The sequence below is a fragment of the Podarcis liolepis genome, assembly GCF_965112155.1.
Source record: "Podarcis liolepis genome assembly, chromosome: 18".
NCBI classification, from domain to species: domain Eukaryota; kingdom Metazoa; phylum Chordata; class Lepidosauria; order Squamata; family Lacertidae; genus Podarcis; species Podarcis liolepis.
In genome coordinates this window covers 394,051-414,522 of record NC_139572.1, presented here as the reverse complement: position 1 = coordinate 414,522, position 20,472 = coordinate 394,051, and the positions used below count along the sequence as shown (strand labels likewise).

General features: G+C 52.1%; 1 protein-coding gene across 4 annotated transcripts in view; it reads right to left on the bottom strand.

The window, feature by feature from the left end:
- The window catches only part of INSR (insulin receptor), a 51,344-nt gene that overhangs the window by 29,664 nt on the left and 1,208 nt on the right, over positions 1–20,472 (bottom strand). For 3 of the 4 annotated variants that reach the window (XR_014520975.1, XR_014520976.1, XM_083483619.1), the window contains exon 2: positions 6,435–6,983. Coding sequence is in view for 2 of the 4 variants with exons in the window: in XM_083483619.1 (XP_083339745.1) it covers positions 6,435–6,983 (549 nt within the window). In the remaining 2 variants the exon portion in view is untranslated. Of the gene's footprint in view, positions 1–6,434; positions 6,984–20,329; positions 20,388–20,472 lie in introns of those variants that run through there. The other variant, XM_083483620.1, reaches the window with a different exon arrangement.

Sequence of the window (20,472 nt, the reverse complement as noted above, 5' to 3'; positions counted from 1 at the left end):
AGCCTCACTCAGCGGAGAGGGGGTAGAAATCAGAGGAGCAGGATTTCACCCCTGCGAGGGCCTGCGCTTGCTATTCTTTGGATTCTGGGGAACGCCAGAGAGAGGGAATTCCAGGAAAACATCTGGAGCGAGTCGTGCCCGGGCGAGACGCGGGGAACGTTTGCTGGAAGAGCTCCGATTACCTAAAGAACAGCAACGCAAGCAGAAGAGAAAGAGGAGGCCCACAAGGTCCAGGAGCCGAGAGACCCTCAGCGCCGCTGCCACACGGGCCAGCCCCACAGGGCTGTTGTTAACTCAGGGGCGCAAGAGCATATTAACCTTCCCAGGCTCTGAGATCATCTTCTGAGGCCCTCCTTCATGTGCCTCCTCCTCGAGAGGTCAGGAGGGTGGCAACACGAGAGCAGGGCCTTCTCTGCAGTGGCTCCCAGTTTGTAGGAATGCTCTCCCCAGGGAAGTTCGCCTGGTGCCTTCATTACACACCTTTAGGCACCAGGCACAAACGTTCCATTTTAACCAGGCCTTTGGTTGGTCTGATTGACATCCTATTCCCTTTTAAAATGTGGCTCTCTTTTTTGGGCGTTATTGGGTTGTTGTTTTTATTTTGGTTATATATATATTGTGGTTTTTTATGTTGATCTTTGATGTGAACCTCGGTTTATAAATTCAATTAATAAATAAATAGAAAGACCCGAGGCCAAGCAGCTAGAAAACACTGCTTTCTTCTTTCGAGAATGGAGGCGTCTGAGAATCTTACGGCTTCTGCAGGCAACATCCGTGGAGGAAGCGAGGGTCCCGGAAGCCCCTCTGCCCGGCCAAAGGCAGCTCACTCTGCTTTGCATTGGACCCCCTCAGCAAGGCCAAGGCGGGCGTGTCTTGTCATCTGGGCAGGCCAGGACCCCCAGACACACTGCCCAGGCTTGCACCCCGGGGAGGTCACCTCGGTGTGCTGCTAACGCATCAGTTTGGCTCTCCAGACAGATTGCCTCTCTGATGCCCAGCCGTAATCATGAGGACTAGAACCTTCTTGTTTATTTTGAAGGAAAGGACCATCGCTCAGCTGCAGAGCGCCTGCTCGGTGTCCAAAAAGTGCAGTTCCCCAACGCCTGGGAAAGACCCTCTCTGCCGGAAATCCTCGAGAGCCGCTGCCAGTCCGTGGAGACAACACAGCTCTCAGTGGACTTGTGAGAAGGCACCAACCATTCCTGCCTTTTGCTCTGGGCTGCTTCTTGTCCCGCCTGCTCGCTCTCAAATTCGTTTGGCAAGCTCCGTTCCGCACAGATTTCTTTTTAAAGAAGGAGAGGCCTTCGTCGTCGTCATCCTCCTCTCCCCCCCCCCCCAGCTGACAGTCAGGGAGCCGCCTGGCGGTCCGGGCCCAGCGATTCCAGCGTGGCCACATAGCCAGCATTCCACAGGAATTCCGGAGCGACGGGCCTCCCGTGGAAGCTCAGAGGGACAAATGCGTGCGCTCTGCTAAGTGGGAAAGCATGCAGTGGGGAGGCTGTGCAAGGGAGGGCACGGCGCAAGCCGCTCTTGCACCCCTGGCCGTCACCCGAGGGCCTTCCGTCTTCCACCGTCATTTCGCGCCTCTGCACCAGGAACTGTGCAGAATGTCAGGGCCGAAGGTGAGCCAGGCTGCGACTAGAAAAGGTGGCCAGTCTCCTGTCCATGCAGTGTCCAGCTATCTCCGGCCTCTTCCATCGGAGGCGATCTGTGCTTTCCGCCTCCAGTTTCTGGTGTGCACTTGGGGGCTTCCCTTGCGGAGTCACCTGTGGTTGGCCACCGTGACCGCAGGGTGCCGGACGGGACCCCTTTGGCCTGACCGAGACTGCCGTGTTTGAAATTAGAATTTTGTATCCGGTGCTGCGCATCGAAGGAGAACTATATGAAAATTATGTGCCATTGGTATTTAACACCTACAAAATTATCAAAGATGTATTTGTTGTTGTTGTTTAGTCATTTAGTGGTGTCCGACTCTTTGTGACCCCCTGGACCAGAGCAGGCCAGGCCCTCCTGTCTTCCACTGCCTCCCGCAGTTTGGTCAAACTCATGCTGGTTCCACCATCTCGTCCTCTGTCGTCCCCTTCTCCTTGCACCCTCCATCTTTCCCAACATCAGGGTCTTTTCCAGGGAGTCTTCTCTTCTCATGAGGTGGCCAAAGTATTGGAGCCTCAGCTTCAGGATCTGTCCTTCCAGTGAGCGCTCAGGGCTGATTTCCGTAAGAATGGAGAGGTTGGATCTTCTTGCAGTCCATGGGACTCTCAAGAGTCTCCTCCAGCACCAGAACTCAAAAGCATCCATTCTTTGCCTTCTTTATGGTCCAGCTCTCACTTCCATACATCACTACTGGGAAAACCATAGCTTGAACTAGACGGACCTTTGTTGGCAAGGAGATGTCTCTGCTTTTTAAGAGCTTTTAGGCAAATTAAGATAGGGAAGAAAGCTCTCCGTGGCCCCAATGGCTGTGTTCTCCTCAGCCATCTCTGAATGCCAGTTGCCGCGGATCACAAGAAACCAAGCCTTTACCATCGCCGGCCCTGTGGAACTCCCTGCCACTAGAGGCTCAGCAGGAGTCTTCTGTGCCTGCTGAGAACTTTCCCATTCCGCCAGGCCTATGCAGGCTGCTGTAGAACCACAGGATTGTAGAGTCGGAAGGGACCCCAAACCCTTCCACAACACTGAATTGGTGCCTGCCTTTAACCCTTTTAATGGCTTTTGTCACAGGGTTTTATGCTTTTATTGCCGAAAACCTGCTCTGACCCCGCAGTATACAAATACTCTGATGGGTAAATAGGAGGGGAGGGAGCTGCTGTTGCACCCAGGTCCTGCTCGTGGCCTCGATCCAGGAGGCTCTTTTTATGAGTGTTCCTTTTGGGCCCCTGGCTTGCATCCAGCGACTTCGCGGTGCAGGCCGAGACGGTTGTTGCTGCTCTTCCTTCCAGGGCCTCAAACCCCCTGCAAGTAACAGTTTGCCGTCTGCTGCCCAGGCTAATCTCTCCTCCTCTCTCTGATCCAGCAGACAAAACAAGGCAGGCGTGAGTGGGTGGGAGCTGAGGCCTCGACCGTGAATCCTGGCAAGACGAGGGTTTTCCCCACATACACATCCGTCTTTTCCATTTCTGCAGCTGTATCTCTCCCTCCAGCCTCCATCTTTCCACTACTGCTCCCAAAACTGGCCACTCCAGCCCCGGTTTTGGCCCAGGTTTCCCCCAATTTCTTCCTGAGTTTTCCTCTGCTGCTGATCTGCAACTGCTGTAGGGAATGAGTGAGGAATTACGGGTTGTTTTGGGGGGGGAGGAAACAGGGGAACCGTAGACGGCTGAGCCCTGAAGTCCTCTCCACTAGCCTGATCGTCCTTATTATTAATAATAGTAATAATTAGAATTAATTTCTTAGGGTTGTGGGTCCCTCATTCCCCGAAGGTCTCCAAGCAACTCGCAGCACGCTTGAAATGTCTTGGGGAGCCCAAGGAAAGCTCTTTGCCTGCAGGAACAGCCTCGCTTCCTCAATATATTTTTTTCTCCTTTCCCTGCTGCCGAGACTTTGCCTTCTCAGAGGGTGGCAAAGTTCAGAGGTGTGTGTGGGAAAAACAGCGTCTTGTAATGTTTGCTTAGGTGGGAACATTCCTTAGCAACAGTTTCCTGCGACTTAAAAATAATAATAAAAATCCTGGGAATTCCTGTAAATCGTAAGCTGGTCTTTGCTGCGATCCACTTCCTTCTCCCACCCCATAACCCCGTCCCCTCTTGACACGGGAAACCAGGCCTATAGATAGCTCTGGATTAAATCAGCCCCGTTCTCTCAAGGGTGTGATGTTTCTTTAAAGCTCCAGGAAAAGCAAAGGAAAGGAATATATTTCCTGTTGCTGGTGGGAGAGAAGGAAGGAGGCCATTTCTTTCTTTATTTCAGACGTTGGCGCATCTATTATTATTACTATTGTTATTGGTGGAAGTTGGCAGCCGGCGGTTGCGGCACGTGCGTCTCCCCATCCTAGCAAGTGATGATCTTTCCATCACCAACACACGCAAGGTGGGGCTTCTGAGAACACGCAGAGAGCCCTGCAGGCCAAGACTTTATCTTCTTTCCATCTCGGGGCCGGTAGTATCCGCGCTGCTGTTGTCCCATACATAAAGAATAGTTTCTGCTCCTTTGGTATCTCCGCACCTGAAATTCCTAGTAGAAAAAAAGCCTGGTTTTTTCACAGACTTTTTTAAAACTCCCCCCCCCCCAGCTCATTATATATCATTTCCCAGAATGCTCTTGTTACCTTGCACAGCCACCACACGTGGTCGAAAGTGCCTTCCTTCTCCTTACACTTCCAACATAGACTGAAGCAGTTCCCTACATCTTTGCAATGACAAACCTAGGCAGCATCTTAAAAAGCAGGGTCATGAAGAGGCAGACACCACGAAACCACTAAACAAGAATTTGCCTACCCCCCCCCCTTTAAAGTCATTCATAAGAACATGAGAAGAACGCTGTAGCAGCCGCCCTGGTTCAGCCTCCTGTTGTCCTCCCCCCAAGGAACCACAAGATGCCCCCCGGGGAAGCCTTTAGAAGCAGGACTTGCGATGATTCCCAGCAGAACCGGTACCTACGTTTTCTGCAAAGGAGGGGACCTAGCCGTGGGGTCTAACAGCCCCCCAACAGCCTTATTCCCCTCCGTGAATCTGTCTAATCTGTGCAAGCATACAACAGCCGCTGTCTACGGAGCAAGCTCCTTCGAAATCTGGCAGTCAAAATATACACAAAGGAAGTTCGGCCGTGGCAGGAGTTTGCGGCGTTCAGAAAGCTTTCTCCAAGCTCTCTCTCTGTGTTTGTGTGTGTATATATATATATATATATATCTCACCGGCTGCAAACGCTACCAGTCCAAATGTTTTGGGCTTGTAAAACAATTAAAGGAAAATAAAAAAGAACGCACACAGAACCTACAAGGAAGCTTTGGGCAGGTTAAGTAAACCGGAGAAGGAGCTTAGCCATCACAAAGCCTTTGTTGTCTCTTCTCTCCTAGCAAGCGAGACCCAAACATTGACAGGAGAGATTCCAAATAATGAAGAAAGCAAACTACAAAAAAAAACCACCCCAGAAAAAGAGCCCTTTCCAGGCAGAACGCAGAAGTTAAGCAGCTACTGAAGTTAAATCGAACACAAAGCCTCGGGGTTTGCTTCAGAAGCTTGAAGCGGGGAAGGAAACCGATTTGGGACTTTGTGGTTAGTCCACCTGCTGCCGTTTGGTGCCCACAGATATCTGTGAGTGGGGCTTCTCCGCCGCAGCGACCCTCCAAACAGAAAGCAAAACCCAGCGCAGCCGCACAAAACGAGTTGCGAGTTGACGACTTTCCAACAACGCCTGCCACTGGAAGAGCAAACCTGCCCAGGGGTGTCACTGAAATGGGAGTCTTAAAAATCACCACCACTACCACTAGATTTTGGCTAAAGCACTGGTTTTCATTTCGTGGTCATGCGAGGGTGGCATGATGTCTATCGCTCTGCGAACTGCCCTTTTCGGATTCATAACGTGCCTTATTTGCACTCTTAATTCGAAAGCAAATAGGAGAGGGTGGGTCCCGCGGTACAGGCTGGGAGTCCGAGGCGGGGGCTTTGTGTCGGGGCCAGTTAAGGACCGCTGCCCTCGGCAAACACCACGGACTCCGCCTAGCAACAGGACGTAAGAATTTACGTTCCCAAACTTGGGTCTTCCAAGGTGGTGAGGCGCACGTGGCTCTTCCTCCTCCTCCTCATTTTATCCACACAACAACCCTGTGAGGTAGGATAGGCTAAGCCTGTGGTTCCCAACGGGGGGCAATTTGAGAATGAGTTACAGTCGTATCTTGGTTCTCAAACAGCTTGTGTTTGACTTCCGGAACTGTTCGAAAACCAAGACACAGCTACCGATTGACTGCAAGCGCGTCATACAGCCAATCGGAAGCTGCGCCGGACATTTGGCTCCCAAAAATTGTTTGAAAACCGGAACACTCACTTCCGGTTTTTTATCGTTTGGGGGCCGAAATGCACGAGTTCCAAGGCGTTCAGCAACCAAGGTACGACTGTATCAACAAATGAATGGCCTTTTAGGCTTCCTCCACATGAATAGGAGTCCACTATTTGAATAATAAGAATTATATGTCATGGGAGGGAGGTGCCACCAGAATTTTAGAGACGCTTAAGTGGGGCATGGCCAAAAAAAGAGGTTGGGAACCACTGGGCTAAACGGCGTTTCTCAAATTAGGGTTCCCAGCGGTTGGGCTACAATACCCATCATCCCTGACCCGCTAGCTAGGGATGATGGGAGCTGTAGTCCAAAAAGAGCTGGTTTGGGAAACCCCGGATTAGAGCAGAGACCCACCCAGTCCAGAATCCTCTTCTCCCCGGCGCAAGAGCCCTCTCTCCCCCTCCTGCGGTTTACGGCAACCAGCATTCAGAAGCATCCCTTACCTCTCTGGCAATGCTCGTGGCTCCAGCAGCGCTCGATGAAGATGCCGTTGATCACCGTCGGGGAGCAGACGCTCTTCCCCTTGGCCTTCCCGGGGCAGATGTCCCCGCACTCCTCGTCCCGCTTGTTGGCGACGATGTAGTTGTCCTCGACGGAGTCCACGATCCGCGACCAGTCGATGGTGGACAAGTAGCAGAGCTCGGCGTTCTTCTCGATGCGCACGGCCCCCCGGGTGATGTTCATCAGGCTGGGCAGGCCCACCTCCTTCAGGTGGACCATCTCGAAGATGACCAGGGCGTAGTTGAAGAAGAGCCGCGTCCCCCGGATGACCGTCAGGTTGGGGAAGAGCGTCTTGAGGCTCTCCAGGCCGTAGACCCGGAAGAGCAGCAGGTATTCGGTGACCATGGTGAGCTTGGGGAAGCTGAGGCCCCGGAAGTTCTCCGTCTTGGCTCCGAACATGAGCAGGATCTGCAGGTGGCCCTCGATCACCGTGCAGTTCTCCAGCTGGCGGAAGTTGGAAATGTCGTTCCGGATGTTCATACTGGGGCAAACTGGAAAGAGAACCGGGGACAAAAACCGTTAAAATAATCTGCTGGGAGAGCTTTCCAGCTGCCAAACAGACACCTCTCCTCCCAACAGGCAGCGGCAACAGCTTGTGACTCAGTGTTTGAAATTAGGCAGGCGCCAGGCGCGTTTTGCACCTGGCTATTGGCGCTGTGGGTTAAACCACAGAGCCTAGGACTTGCTGATCAGAAGGTCAGCGGTTCGAATCCCCGTGATGACGGGGTGAGCTCCCGTTGCTCGGTCCCAGCTCCTGCCAACCTAGCACTTTGAAAGCACGTCAAAGTGCAAGTGGATAAATAGGTACCGCTCTGGCGTGAAGGTAAACGGCGTTTCCGTGCGCTGCTCTGGTTCGCCAGAAGCGGCTTAGTCCTGCTGGCCACATGACCCGGAAGCTGTACGCCGGCTCCCTCGGCCAGTAAAGCGAGATGAGCGCCGCAACCCCAGAGTTGGCCACGACTGGACCTAATGGTCAGGGGTCCCTTTACCTTTATTTGCCACTTTCTATTCTCAAAGCTCTCAACCTGGCTCAAGGTTGTCCTCTGAACTAGCCAGATATTCAGCTGAGAACCAGCCAGTCAGTCCATCATTTGATAAATAAGACTTTAGAGCTGTCTTGCCCCCAAATGGCAACTAGACATTCCGTTTTGGAGACCGCAACCCTGATTTAAGGGGCCGTTTGAAGTCCGGCTTACCGTATTTTTCACTCTATAAGACGCACTTTCCCCCTCCTAAAAAGTAAGGGGAAATGGAGCGAATGCAGGCTGCGCAGCTATCCCAGAAGCCAGAACAGCAAGAGGGATTGCTGCTTTCGCTGCGCAGCGATCCCTCTTGCTGTTCTGGCTTCTGAGATTCAGAATATTTTTTTTCTTGTTTTCCTCCTCTAAAAACTAGGTGTGTCTTGTGGTCTGGTACGTCTTATAGAGCAAAAAATACGGTATATATCTGAGTTTCTAACGCGGCTGTATCTTCAAGCCCTGCGGGTTTGCAACTGATCCGAGTTCCACTCTGAGCAGAGCCACTGAAATCAATAGGCCTACGTCAGTCAAGGGAGGAACTTAAGATGGATACAACCCACTGCCTATGGGGTACATTAAAAGGGCCTTTGGGTTTTCCAGCCACTCGGCCCCAAAGGGCAAACCCACAGCATGTGAAAACTCCAAACCTCTCTTCCCCCACCCTTGCCCTTTTTGGGGAGAGGGTTGCCCACCCCTTGCCTGGCCTCTATTTCACTTGGGCCAACCCAGAGGGCCACCGCTTGGGACAGGAAGGGCCAGTCTTGGGAATCTGAACCCAGGCAGGCCAACAATCTGCCTCTGCCCCCCCCCCCCCGCAAGCCCTTGGCCACGAAGACGCTCCGGTGTCATAATCTGATTTAGACATGCTAATCTGTGTTGGATAACCAGAGGGCCGGGATTAGTATCCCCTCCCAGCTGCGGGATAAGCTGCCGGCGCTTGAAAGTCTTCATCTCCGAAAGCCAATTTGGCCGGCTCAGAGAGGGGATTTGAGCTAATTCGCTCCGTGGCCAGTGGCCACGACAGCGACAGGCCACCCTACCAGCGTTGGGAGGGAGCGGATTACATTTTATCCTGCTTATTACTGGATTTATAGCACGCCTTTCTTCCCAAAGGAGCCCAGGGCGGTATCCTGCTAAACTGCACTCAGAGTAGACCCGCTGAAATTCATGGGCCTGATTAGTTAGCCCATGTCCTTCAATTTCAACGGGTTGGCGTTACTCATACTCAAAGCAGATCCACTGAAACCAGCATATAGGATGAATAGGACTAGGTGATATGTCAATATTGTGATACCGGTTTCATGATTCTATAATGTCAAGGATCATTATACTTGTGCGCTGCGCAGAAATCACAATGCGGAGAAAAGCGTGGAGCCATCCAGCGCCTCTCCATAACTCCATCCTTATTTCGGACACCGTGATATAATATTGGTTCTCAAACTGAATCCGTTCCGGAAGTCCGTTCCAAAACCAAAGCATTCCAAAACCATACAAAGTAATGCAAAACGGATTAATCCATTCCAGACCTTTAAAAACAACCCCTAAAACAGCAACTTACATGAATTTTGCTATCTAACGAGACCATCAATCCATAAAATGAAAGCGATAAACAATGTGCTGCAGTCACACAATCAATTTATCAGTAGCTGAACTGGGTTCCACAGTCACAAAAACAAAAAAAGGGCCGCAAATACAAAAACGCAAAATAAACAGCAGAAACAGACAGACCTCGGCGTAAAACTCAAATTGGAAGCGTAACACTCAAAACGGAGCACTTTCGAAACAAGTTTGCAAACCGGAACACTTACTTCTGGGTTTGCAATGTTTGGGTTCCAAGCTGTTTGAGTCCCAAGGCGTTTGAGAACCAAGGTGCCACTGTATATCACAACTGGTGACGACACTGAAAACCAGATATCGCCCTGCCCTATCGACAAACGCCAAGTCCTTCAATTCCAAGGGGTCTTTCTTATCCGAATATTACTATCCTTTGCAGCGTTCCTATCCTGCCCTTTTCTCTAAACGGCCGCACGTGTCCCAGAGAGAAGGAGAGCTGGGCCAGAGGTGGGGCCAGAGGCGGCCGAGGCCAGGCAACCCAATACCTGCAAAGGTCGCCCGTGCTTAACCCCGACAAATGTCACCGCAAGGCATCCAGCTAGGCCACTTCCCTGCGAGTCCTTGTGTAGGCGAGCGGCAGCAGCCTAAGGCCAGGTATTTGGAAACGCCTCGCCGGAGCCCGCCTGCAAGTTCTGGGACCCAAAGCGCAGGACACTGAATGTTGCTGCAACCTTGAGCTCATTCAGGAGCTGATCAGGCTAGAGGGACCCAGAGGGGACGAATTGGACCACAAGGCCGGCTCCAGAGTTGCCTTCTCCCCGTGCAATTACAACTCGAAAGCTCCTTTTACGAGTAATTGTTTAAAGCCCATTAATCGCAAATAAATTTTTTAGCTGGCAGTGCTGCTGCTGCGGAATCTGGAACAATATGGCTGCTCAACGGCATTCTTCTGGCAAGAGGTCCAGGCCGCCTTGTAAATCGGCAGTGGAATTTTTCACCTTCCCCTCTTTTTAAAGATGCAGAAAGAAACGCGGCGTCGATCTCGCGTCTTTATAAAGGCAAGGCTGGAAAAGGGGCCCCTGGACAACGGTTTCCTCTTAAAGAAGCAAAAAAACCAGCAGAGAGGCAAAGGAAGTAAAACGTTTTGCCCCAGTTTGTCATTTTTAGGATTCCTTGTGGGGCAAGTTGAACGTATCAATTTAAAACAGGTGGTTTGCATTTGGCGCAGAATCCGACCGGAAGCTTTCGGGAAGCCTGCAAACAGCTTTGCCTCGTTTGTGCCGCGGGGACTAACGTTCACAAGTAGACTGCCTCTGAGTCTGGAGGTTCAACTAAGAGCCACTGACGGACCCATCCTGCAGCAGATTAGACTAACTCCCCTTCCACAAGGTAGCTGGAGCTTTCTACGCCATCTCCGACCGCAGAGCCGTTGTGGCAAGCAGCCGTCACCTGCCGCGAACCTTCTCTTTTTATGAAGATCTCCAAGTCGGCAGCCCTCACGTCTCCCAGGCCCATCTAGCTCCTTGCCGTCTGCACTGACTGGCAGAAATGGCTCTCCAGATTTTTGGGCGTTACCTGGAGACACTGTCACCTGGGAGTGAGCTTGCGGCGTTCTGAACGCGAAGCTGAGCTGATTTAAAGAGGAACCCAGAGAGCTGCCTTGTGCTGGTTTTGGTCCATCTTACACTTCGCCCCCCCTCCCCTTCATGGATCACTGCCTTGCCGTGGCGAAGGGGCTTGAATAACTCAGAGAAGCCATGAAGTATGCCAAGCAGGGCACCCAAGATGAACGGCCACCTCATGAGAAGAGAAGACTCCCTGGAAAAGACCCTGGTGTTGGGAAAGATGGAGGGCACAAGGAGAAGGGGATGACGGAGGACGAGATGGTGGGACAGTGTTCTCGAAGCTACCAGCATGAGTTTGACCAAACTGCGGGAGGCAGTGGAAGACAGGAGGGCCTGGCATGCTCTGGTCCAGGGGGTCACAAAGAGGCAGACACGACTAAATGACTCAACAACACACTTCGCCCCCCCCCAAGCTGCTGAAACCTCATCTTTGCCTGGCTGCAAAAGGGGGCAACTGACCCTCAGGTGAGAACAGCCTTGCTGGGGGGCACCCCACGGCTGCCAACCAAATACCACCAGGACCCCACAAACCCACCCATTTTGGGCCAGGGTGCAGTCCATGGATATGTCCTGACCCGCCAGCTGAAGGGACAGCCAGACTGGCCTTTTCCCGTTAAAGATGGCTCAGGGGGCAGAGCCTGAAGCTCTTGATCTCAGGCTTGCGGGTTCGAGTCCAAACCTCTCCTCCCTTGTACAACACCCTTCCTCCGATTCTGGCCTTCCCCTCCATGAATTGGAGGCTCCAAAGGGCCCGAGTGCAAGCGAGGACACTCTTCCCATGTGTGGCTCCCAGCGACCGGTAGCCGGGGCCAGAACACGAGCCATCGCGGCCAGTGGGCACTTTTCGGGCGACCTCTGGCTTGCAAATCCTCCTGGCCTTTCCTGCAACGCTCCTTAGTCCAAACAACTCCAAACTTGTTTGTCTTTCCTTTCAAGCGGAGTGGGGGCAGAAAACCAAAGTACTGGGTCTTTTTCCCTCCCTGCTGTTCCTGCGCAGAAGGTTAGACTTATTTGTTAACCTTGAAAGCTACGAGCGCAAACCGTCTTGACAAACAAATCCTTGAGGGGAAATGTGCTTGCTCGAGATATTGCGCCGTTATCTGGGCTGGGGAGTTGTTCGGCCAGAGGCACACACAGGTGCCACTCAAGGTCCCTCTCTGCTGGGCTGGCCAGGTGGCCGCTCCGGCCTCTGGAAGAAAGAACCGGCCGGCCTTGAGTTCCGGTCCTCCACCATCTCCCCATCCCCAAGGAAAATGTTCGGGGAGATTGCAGGGCAGCAGTGAGGTCAAGTCTGCTGGACGGACGCACCTTGGTTGAGCCACGCAACCCGGTTCATTTGCTGAGTTGCAGAGTTGGAAGGGACCCCTAGGGGACATCTAGTCCAACCCCCCTGAGAAGCAGGAATCACAAGTTTCGCTGGGTAAGGCAGGTGTGTGCTAGAGAGCCATCTATATCCTGGAATGGATGGCATAGCTTGGTGCTACCTTTGCATGGAAGGACAGATCCTGAAGCTGAGGCTCCAAGACTTTGGCCACCTCGTGAGAAGAGAAGACTCCCTGGAAAAGACCCTGATGTTGGGAAAGATGGAGGGCACAAGGAGAAGGGGAAGACAGAGGACGAGATGGTGGGACAGTGTTCTCGAAGCTACCAGCATGAGTTTGGCCAAACTGCGGGAGGCAGTGGAAGACAGGAGGGCCTGGCATGCTCTGGTCCAGGGGGTCACCAAGAGGCGGACAGGACTAAACGACTCAACAACAACAACTTTGCATGCGCAACACCTTCCAGTGCGGCTGGGAGACAAACCCGAGGGAGCTGTTCCAACGCTGAGCGAGGCAGACAGACTCCCTCACCCCCAGCCTGAGCAGAATCGGAACCTTCTCGGCACACACCCCCCAAACCTAAATTTTAAAGCAAAGCACAAGTCCCAGAAACACACAATGCAAAAACAACAAAGATGTTGGTGCCAGCAAGCCGTTTGGGGTGGGGGCGAGAGAGCATCTTACATAAGCTCCGAAGGTAGCGTACCCTTGAGGCACCGAAAGAGCGAGGGCAATTCTGGAACGCAGCAAGAGCGTGTTTGTAGTAAACAATCTGGATAACAAACCTTTAATGACTCACGAGGGGTGGCCTCTGCACTTCGCATTTGAAGCAGCACCGTGCCATTTTGATTCGTCACGGCTTCCCCCCACCCACCCACTGCCAAAAAATCCTGTAGTCTGTGCCATCTGAGTTGTCAAGAGACCCTCTCACAATTCTCAGCCGTTCAACTCTGGAACTCATCACCGCAGGAGGAATGCGACAGTCGGCAAGCTCTTTGAAAGAGGGTTGGGCAAATTCAGAGAGCGGTAGCAGGAAATAATAATAATAATAATAATGATGATGATGATAAATTTTTATTTATACCCTGCCCTCCCCAGCCAAGACCGGGCTCAGGGCGGCTAACAACCAATAATAAAAACAAGCTGATTAAAATACAATTTAAAAGATTAAGATACAACATTAAAACAATTAGAGAGCAATCTCTTCATAGGAGGAGAAAGGAAAAAGAAAGAGGGGGAGGCAATCAAACTGATTCTGTGCCAAAGGCCAGGCGGAACAACTCTGGCTTGCAGGCCCTGCGGAAAGAAATCAGATCCTGCAGGGCCCTGCTCTCATGAGGCAGAGCGTTCCACCAGCCCGGAGCCAGTGTTGTGAAGGCCCTGGCTCTGGTTGAGGCTAATCTAACTTCCTTAGGGCCTGGGACCTCTAGGGTGTTGCTAAATATGGACCTTGAGGCTCTCCGTGGGGCAGACCGGGAGAGGCAGTCCCGTAGGTACGAGGGTCCTAGGCCGTGAAGGGCTTTAAAAGTCAAAACCAGCACCTTGAACCTGACCCTGTACTCCACCGCGAGCCAATGCTTCCAAACAGCACTTGCTGGAAGGGCAGGAGGAGAGAGAGGGCGCATGTGCTCAACGTGCAGGTTTCGCACACGCATCTCTGTGAGAACAGGACGATGGGCGAGAAAAGCCATCGGCCGACCCAGAAAGGCATTATGTTCTTTCGCGTGCCTTTAAAGAGCCAGCCCCTCTTCCCCCCACAGGAAACTTTAACTCTGCAACGAGGGGAACACGGGCCTCCTAAGAACTACCGGCGCCCGCAACAAACTACAGTTCCCAGGATTCTCCCAGCATGAAACAGCCACAGCAGGCGCCGCGACTCTCCAGCCGCCTGCCTTCGCCCCTCTTGCCAAGCGACTAAGGATGGGGGGGCCTGGCAAGAACGGAAGAGGAGACTGAGGAGACTCGATACTGCGAACGCCAAGAGGTTCAGCGGCGCCAGGGGCTGGCCAGCCCTCTCAATGAAAGAAACTGGCACAATCTTTTTGGCAGAAAGATACTCCTCTGCTTGCCTAGTTATAGTTCGCCGGGAATGATGCTGGGCACGTGCCCCCAGTATCTGAGGTTCTTCCCAGGGGGTGGGATGGGGAGGAGAGGGAGGCACCCACACCCTTGGGTTCCTTCCCCCCGTGAAATCAGCTTTTCTCAACCTGGGGGTTGATGGTAGTAGTAGTCCAGTGCAGGTTGGTGAAAATTGCATTAAATATTTGGGGGAAGCAGGCTGTCTAAAATATAAAAGAATATGACTCTTAACAGTTGTGAAATGCAAGCTGCGATTTCTCTAAGTCTGCTGCACACAGGACAGATCCGACTAATGCTTTTCTCTTTCTTTCTTTCTTTCTTTCTTTCTTTCTTTCTTTCTCTCTCTCTCTCTCTCTCTCTCTCTCTCTCTCTTTACAAGAGTTCTCCGAAGGGCCTTAAAAAACAGAAACCAAACAAAACAAACTCAGTGGGAAAGTTTTATTGAATTGTACCCAGGTCTCCGTTTAAAGCCTCCACTTTTATAGTATTGTTAATGAGCCAGCGAAGGGCGTGTGGCTCTTTCCACACTAGGTTGGTTTGAACGGGGAGTCGGCGCCTCTTGCAGAGCACTCGTGTGTGGGGGGGCCTCTAGGTAGCCTTTGCCAGCTTGGTGCCCCCTCCTCCAGAGGTTTTGGACTAAAAAACCTGGGGGTCGGGGGGGGGGGATATTGCACTCCAGAGTGTCTTGAGGGCACCAGGTTGCCAAAGCCCGCCGTGGAGGGTGAGCGCACGGCTTTGGCAAGGACCTGAGGTTGCGTAACAAGCCTTTCTTCGCATCGCTGCAATTTCAGGAGCCCAGGAAAGGGGCCTTGGGCAGCCAGACCACTGAACCCAGTGCTGGCAGCACTGACTGGCAGCAAGGGTTCCCTGCGGGTTCAGGCAGGCGGGAATCCCGGCCCTATGCAGAGGGAATGAACCCGGGAGCTGCTAGGCATACAAAGCCCTGCTCCTTCTCTTAAATGCGAAGCAGGTTGCTAGTCCTCATCATCCCAATCGAGGGCTGATTGAAATAAGGACGGAAGAAGCTACCGATATTCTAGCAAGCTCCATATTGCCCACACTGACGCGGCAGCAGAGACGCCACCGAGAACAGAACCTGCAAGAGGGCCGGCCTACCCTTGTTCATCGTCGCTTTCTATTATTTCCATTGCTACTCAATGTTTCAGGGCAGCACTTTCAAAACAAGGAGACGCGCCCTGCCATTCTGCACGGGCTGGCAGCCTGCTGCGCGCTTCTACGGGAGGGAAGTCTGGCAGAAGAGCAGCCTCAAAAAACGTCTACTGGCGCACCCCCAAGCCCCAGAACGCCGCTCCGTGTTTTGCATGGAATAACGCTTGCACAAATGTGGCCGCTTCGACGCCCGCTTTTATATATAGCCAAAGGACGGATATATAGACAGGAGGGGCACAATTATACCCCTCTGTGTTCCAAATGCCACAGTCCAGAGAAGCCGTTTGGGGGACTGGTACAGCGGGCGGTTTTTGAGGGGAGGGACAGCAGCGGTTTGGGACCCGTTTGAGAAACGCTTGTGGGGAGGCCTGGAAGGCGGCGCGACCCACACCGCCTCTGCTTAAGCGTGGAGAAAACAGCCGCGTTCCTAGTTATCCCCCGGTTAAGCATTGCAACGCGCGATGTCAAACTTTAACTCGGATGCATGTAAACACGGCCGGCAGCTGGGTCAGAAGTCACTTGCTCGCGAGTAACCTCACTGCGTACGGACTCGCAGCGGACGGGGGAAACTCAAGGAACCGTCTCCCCGCGTCTCTCATGCTCAAAACCTGTTGTGATGTTGCTCAGCGCCGGGAGGGGAATGTTCCCCACTGAAAAGCAGCTGCTGCCAGCCAGTGTAGCCTGTATCAAGCTGGATGGATGAACGTGGCGCAAGGCAGCTTTCACGAGTCTGAGCTCCTTGCATTCTGGCTATGTAGTAAAAGCCGGGGGGAACCAAAACTTCTTTTTCCTCTCTCTGCAAAGCCTCACGTAAGGAACCAACTTTTGGGATCTCAAAACCACGGGGCTTCCCTACACAAAAAACAACAACCCGTATCCGGGGTAAGAAAAAACCCCAACACCAACAACTAAAACAATCCTTAGTCCCGTCCAGAAGAATAAGAGTTTTGTTTTCCAGTGCTTTCAAGGAACGCATTTCAGAAAATGGCTTAGGTCACGTCCGAGGTTGCCAAATGCATTTCTCAGATCGACCGCCTCGTTTTTTTCTAACACACTGGGGAAAAAACCAAAGAATGTACAACTGGGGGAAAAAGAGAGGGAAGGGGAAGAATGAAAACTGTGCAGAGTATAACGGCCACCTCCAGTTATTGCAGGGTGCTTGTTTGGCACTGCAATGCCTAACTGCTTCCAAACTGACTGTGTTTATTTACTTACAAAATTATTATTATTTTATCCCATCTGTCACCGTAAGGTTCCAGGGAGGGGTTACTACAAAACTATGAAACCAGACCCAAATAAGGTTCCAGTGGTCTTTCTTTCTTTCTTTCTTTCTCTCTCTCTCTCTCTCTCTCTCTCTCTCTCTCTCTCTTTCTCCCATTCCAAATGGTAGAGGGCTGTATTAAATTCGCATCTCCCCCCCCCACCCAAAAATAATTCCGCCCTCCCAGGAGATGCAAGGCAAGCCACGTCTTTTCCTGAAAGTGATGCCCATCTCTGGGTTTCGCATGGGCAGAACCAGTCTGGCCTGAGAAGCCGAACTAGAAGTCAAAATTGGAAACGCCAGTCCCAGCAAAGTGTGGGAGGGATGGGGGCAGAGAGGGCACATGCCCCGGAGTTTTACGGGCTGAACAAGCAGCTGGGAGCCGGACTGTGTGCTCACACAAGCACAATACTAGATTAAGAGGGATTTGGTCACCTCTGGAGGAGAACCCCTTTCCTCCTCCTCCTCCTGCTTCTCTGGAAACGAGAGGCAGAGAGAGAGCGCCTGGCGGGGAGGAAGGCCTATGAGGAACGGAATATAAAAGAGCGTGTTTCGCGGAAGCAAACAGAACGGCTGCTTCGTGTTTTGATTGGGGATAATGGCAGCTGCTTGCATCAAGCACAGAGAGAGGCGGCAAATCAGCAGCCCCCGCCAAACAGAACGATCCCTGCTAATACGCGAGAGAGCGTCCCTACGCAAAGCAAGGAACTTTGGCCTGGAAACGGGAGAGTTCTGATAAGCCAGCTTCCAGGTGATTCATCTCGTCAACAGGTGTCTTTCCTCCTGTTGTTATTAAGCCACTGCTCCAAATAAAAGCCCCCCACTGCCGGCAACGCTCTTTCAGGCCTGGCTCTAGGAACCCGACATCGCCAGGGTCTCCGTGACCAAAATACATCCCAAAACACAAGTGATGCAACTGCCCAGGAGCCACGAGGCACAGAGGGAGGACAGACTTGCCCCACACAGCCCCAAATAAGAGCCTGCTCAACCTGTACGTCAGCACAGACCCACACCAGCACTGCTCCCCACAGACTGCTTCTAATATATCTATATATTCTCTCCTAGACAATGAAACCCTCGCAGACGCGGGTATCTTCCAGCTTAACAGGGAGCTCCTTCCCCCGAAATCTGGGAGCTACAGAGGAAACTGCCTTGCGCAGAGCCACTGACTCCATCTAGCTCAATACTGCCCGCACTGGCTGGCAGCAGCTCTCTCCAGGATTTCTGCCAGATATTTTTTCCTGAAATTATATTGATTGTTGCCAGGTGCTGAACCAATCAGCTCCGACATGGGGCCTCGCCGTGGCAGAAGGGGGATGCGCCCTGCAGGACCCCCCAACTCTTAGTGAAGCAAGGAGCACTGGGTCAGCCCCTCTCCTCCCTTTCCTTCTCCCAGCTGCTCTGCCCCGAGAGACGCTCCTTTCCTTACAAACAAGCCAAGGTTCAAGTCCTCATGGGTCCGAACGAAGCGCCGGTTTCAGCAGGAAGCTGCCTTGGGAACAGAATCGCCTCCCTCCTACAAGCAGCTGGCCGAGGGGGTCCATCTATCTCAGCAATGTCTCCTGCACTGACCGACAGCAGCTGCCCAGGAGATGCCATCTGGAACAGAACCATGGCATGCCAACCGGGCCACGGAATCCAGTGTGGCACTTAATTACTGTTATCGATGGTCAGGATGCGCGGAGAAGGAGGCCTCCGGGAAGATAAGCGCGATCTGTTTATTATCTCATGCCTGTTTTCGTGCTCGCCGCCTCTTCCGTCTTGTTACGGTTTTAGTGTAACACAGCTTTCCCTTGTGATGTTTTCGCCTTTATTCGTTTGTCTCCGCGTCCCGCGTGACGCCTTAAGAAGAGACGCAAGCAGGAACGATCTTCCCTCTGACATTCAGAGGCATCAGCCAACGATCTTACACTGTCAGAGCATGCCAACGACTTTTCAAGCTCCCCTCGCCTCCATCCTTATTCCGGACATCGTGATCTATCGGTCTGCCGCAATGTTTAACTGGTGACAGATCACAGATATCGCCCTGCCCTACTAACGGCTTATGAAGCCTAAACTATGTTTTATGTTATTTTATTTTGGCTGAATGGCTTCCCGTCATCTCGTACAACTGCTTCAATACTTTTGGATGCTAAGTGGCGTACGGATGCTGTTGATAACTAGCTAAAGGAAACTTGCTTTGTGAAGCCTATAAAATTTTCTAGGCACAAAACAAGTCTTGTGTCCAAATGCAGGAGAGAATAATTCTAGAGATCTGCTCTCCATTCCTATTATTATTATTATTATTTCTACTCTTATCAGTTTCGTTAAAGCTTATTAATCAATGCCCTCCAGGCAAGTACAAAAGTCATAACTACCACAAGAAGAGAGGGCATAATCCCAGACGGCTCCTTTCCAATCACCTGGAACTGTTATGATTAATTCTAATTCTGCTAGTTACTAGCTAGTTACGGATGATGCAAGCCCACACACGCTGACCCCGAAGTAAACCCCACTGAATCAGTGGATTCTGAGTAGACCACACTTCCAGGCTGCTACTACCAATTCTAATTATGCAGATACAAGAATAACGCCCACCACTGTTACTGCTAGCGTGCCGCCGTAATACTGTTTATATCACTAAAAGAAACTCTTGACAAGTCAAAAACACGAATCATGGCCACTCCTATTATGGGGGAAGAGAAAAGCATCAGCCCAGAGGTCTCTCCTCTTCACGTGCCTTCTACTATTATAATTGAGGCTACTCCCGGTAATACTACCAGTAGTAAATGGAGCAATCAGCCCAGCGGTCTCTTCTCTAGACACACCCTGTCATTAGGATCTAAATCTTCTGCTACTACCATTCGCGATACCGAAAAATCACCCCAGAGGACTTCCCTGAACGCAATCCCTTCGGTTGTGATTTCAATCTACTACTCTTTTTTGTTAGTTAATTGATTTCTGCACCACAACGTCTCAGAGGAGCAGCAGCAGCAGCAGCGGAGAACTTAAACAGAGCATTGCAAGGACACATAGTTACGTATAAAAACATTGCATTAATACAAAGTTACGATAGAATAAGTAAAAAGAGGAGTTTCTGGAAACGGAGGACGTCAGCCAAGTCTCTTGCTCTAGAATTGCCCAAGGTGGGATCCAGCTCTTTCTTCACCCTCCTCTGTCCTCTCCTCCTGTTCCACACCAGAAGCCTTCTTCCCTGAATGTCACGACGAATGACATTTCCACAACCGCTCCCCAGTTGCAGCCCCCCAAGATCTGGGTGAGCGGCCCGCCAAGGCGACCCCCGTCTCCTAAACTGGCAGCGCTTCCATTAATCAATGCAACCGAGTCTCCTCTTGCCATTCCAATTCTCGTCGGCTACAACCCTATCGCTGGCGCCGCCCCGAATATTGCAACTGCCCCCGAAATCTCCCCTATGTAAACCTGGCACCCTAAACCGGGCACCTGAGGCCTCCCTTCAAAGCACCCCCTTCCATTGCAACTCGTGCCAGAACGCAACTCTTCCACTACTGCCAAGCGCATCGCAGACACACAGGTGGGCACCACCAACAAGAACACCCCAATCTTGAACGGTTACCCCCTTTCAAGGAAAATTTTAAGTCTAGTTGAGCTGGTAGAGAGAGGTAGGGCTGTGGGTCCGAGCCCCACGTTGGGCAAAAGCATGCAAGGGGCCAAGTGACATTTGGCGTCCGTTAAAACTCTGCAAATTCTCACATTCTACTAAACGCACTGCAAACACGCCTGAGCGCAACTCCAAGCCGTCCAAAATCACTCCGCCCCCCAATGCAACCCCGACCATCCCGATTAAGGTACTGCAGTCGCCCCAGATGCCTCCCCACCAGCCAGAACTCCCCATAACTACTGGGGGGAGCACCCCAGAGGCCTCCTCCCCTCCCCACGCGCCCTCCAGCAAGTGCGGCCAGATGTCGGGAGCCCCACCCCCAGAGGCCTCCAAT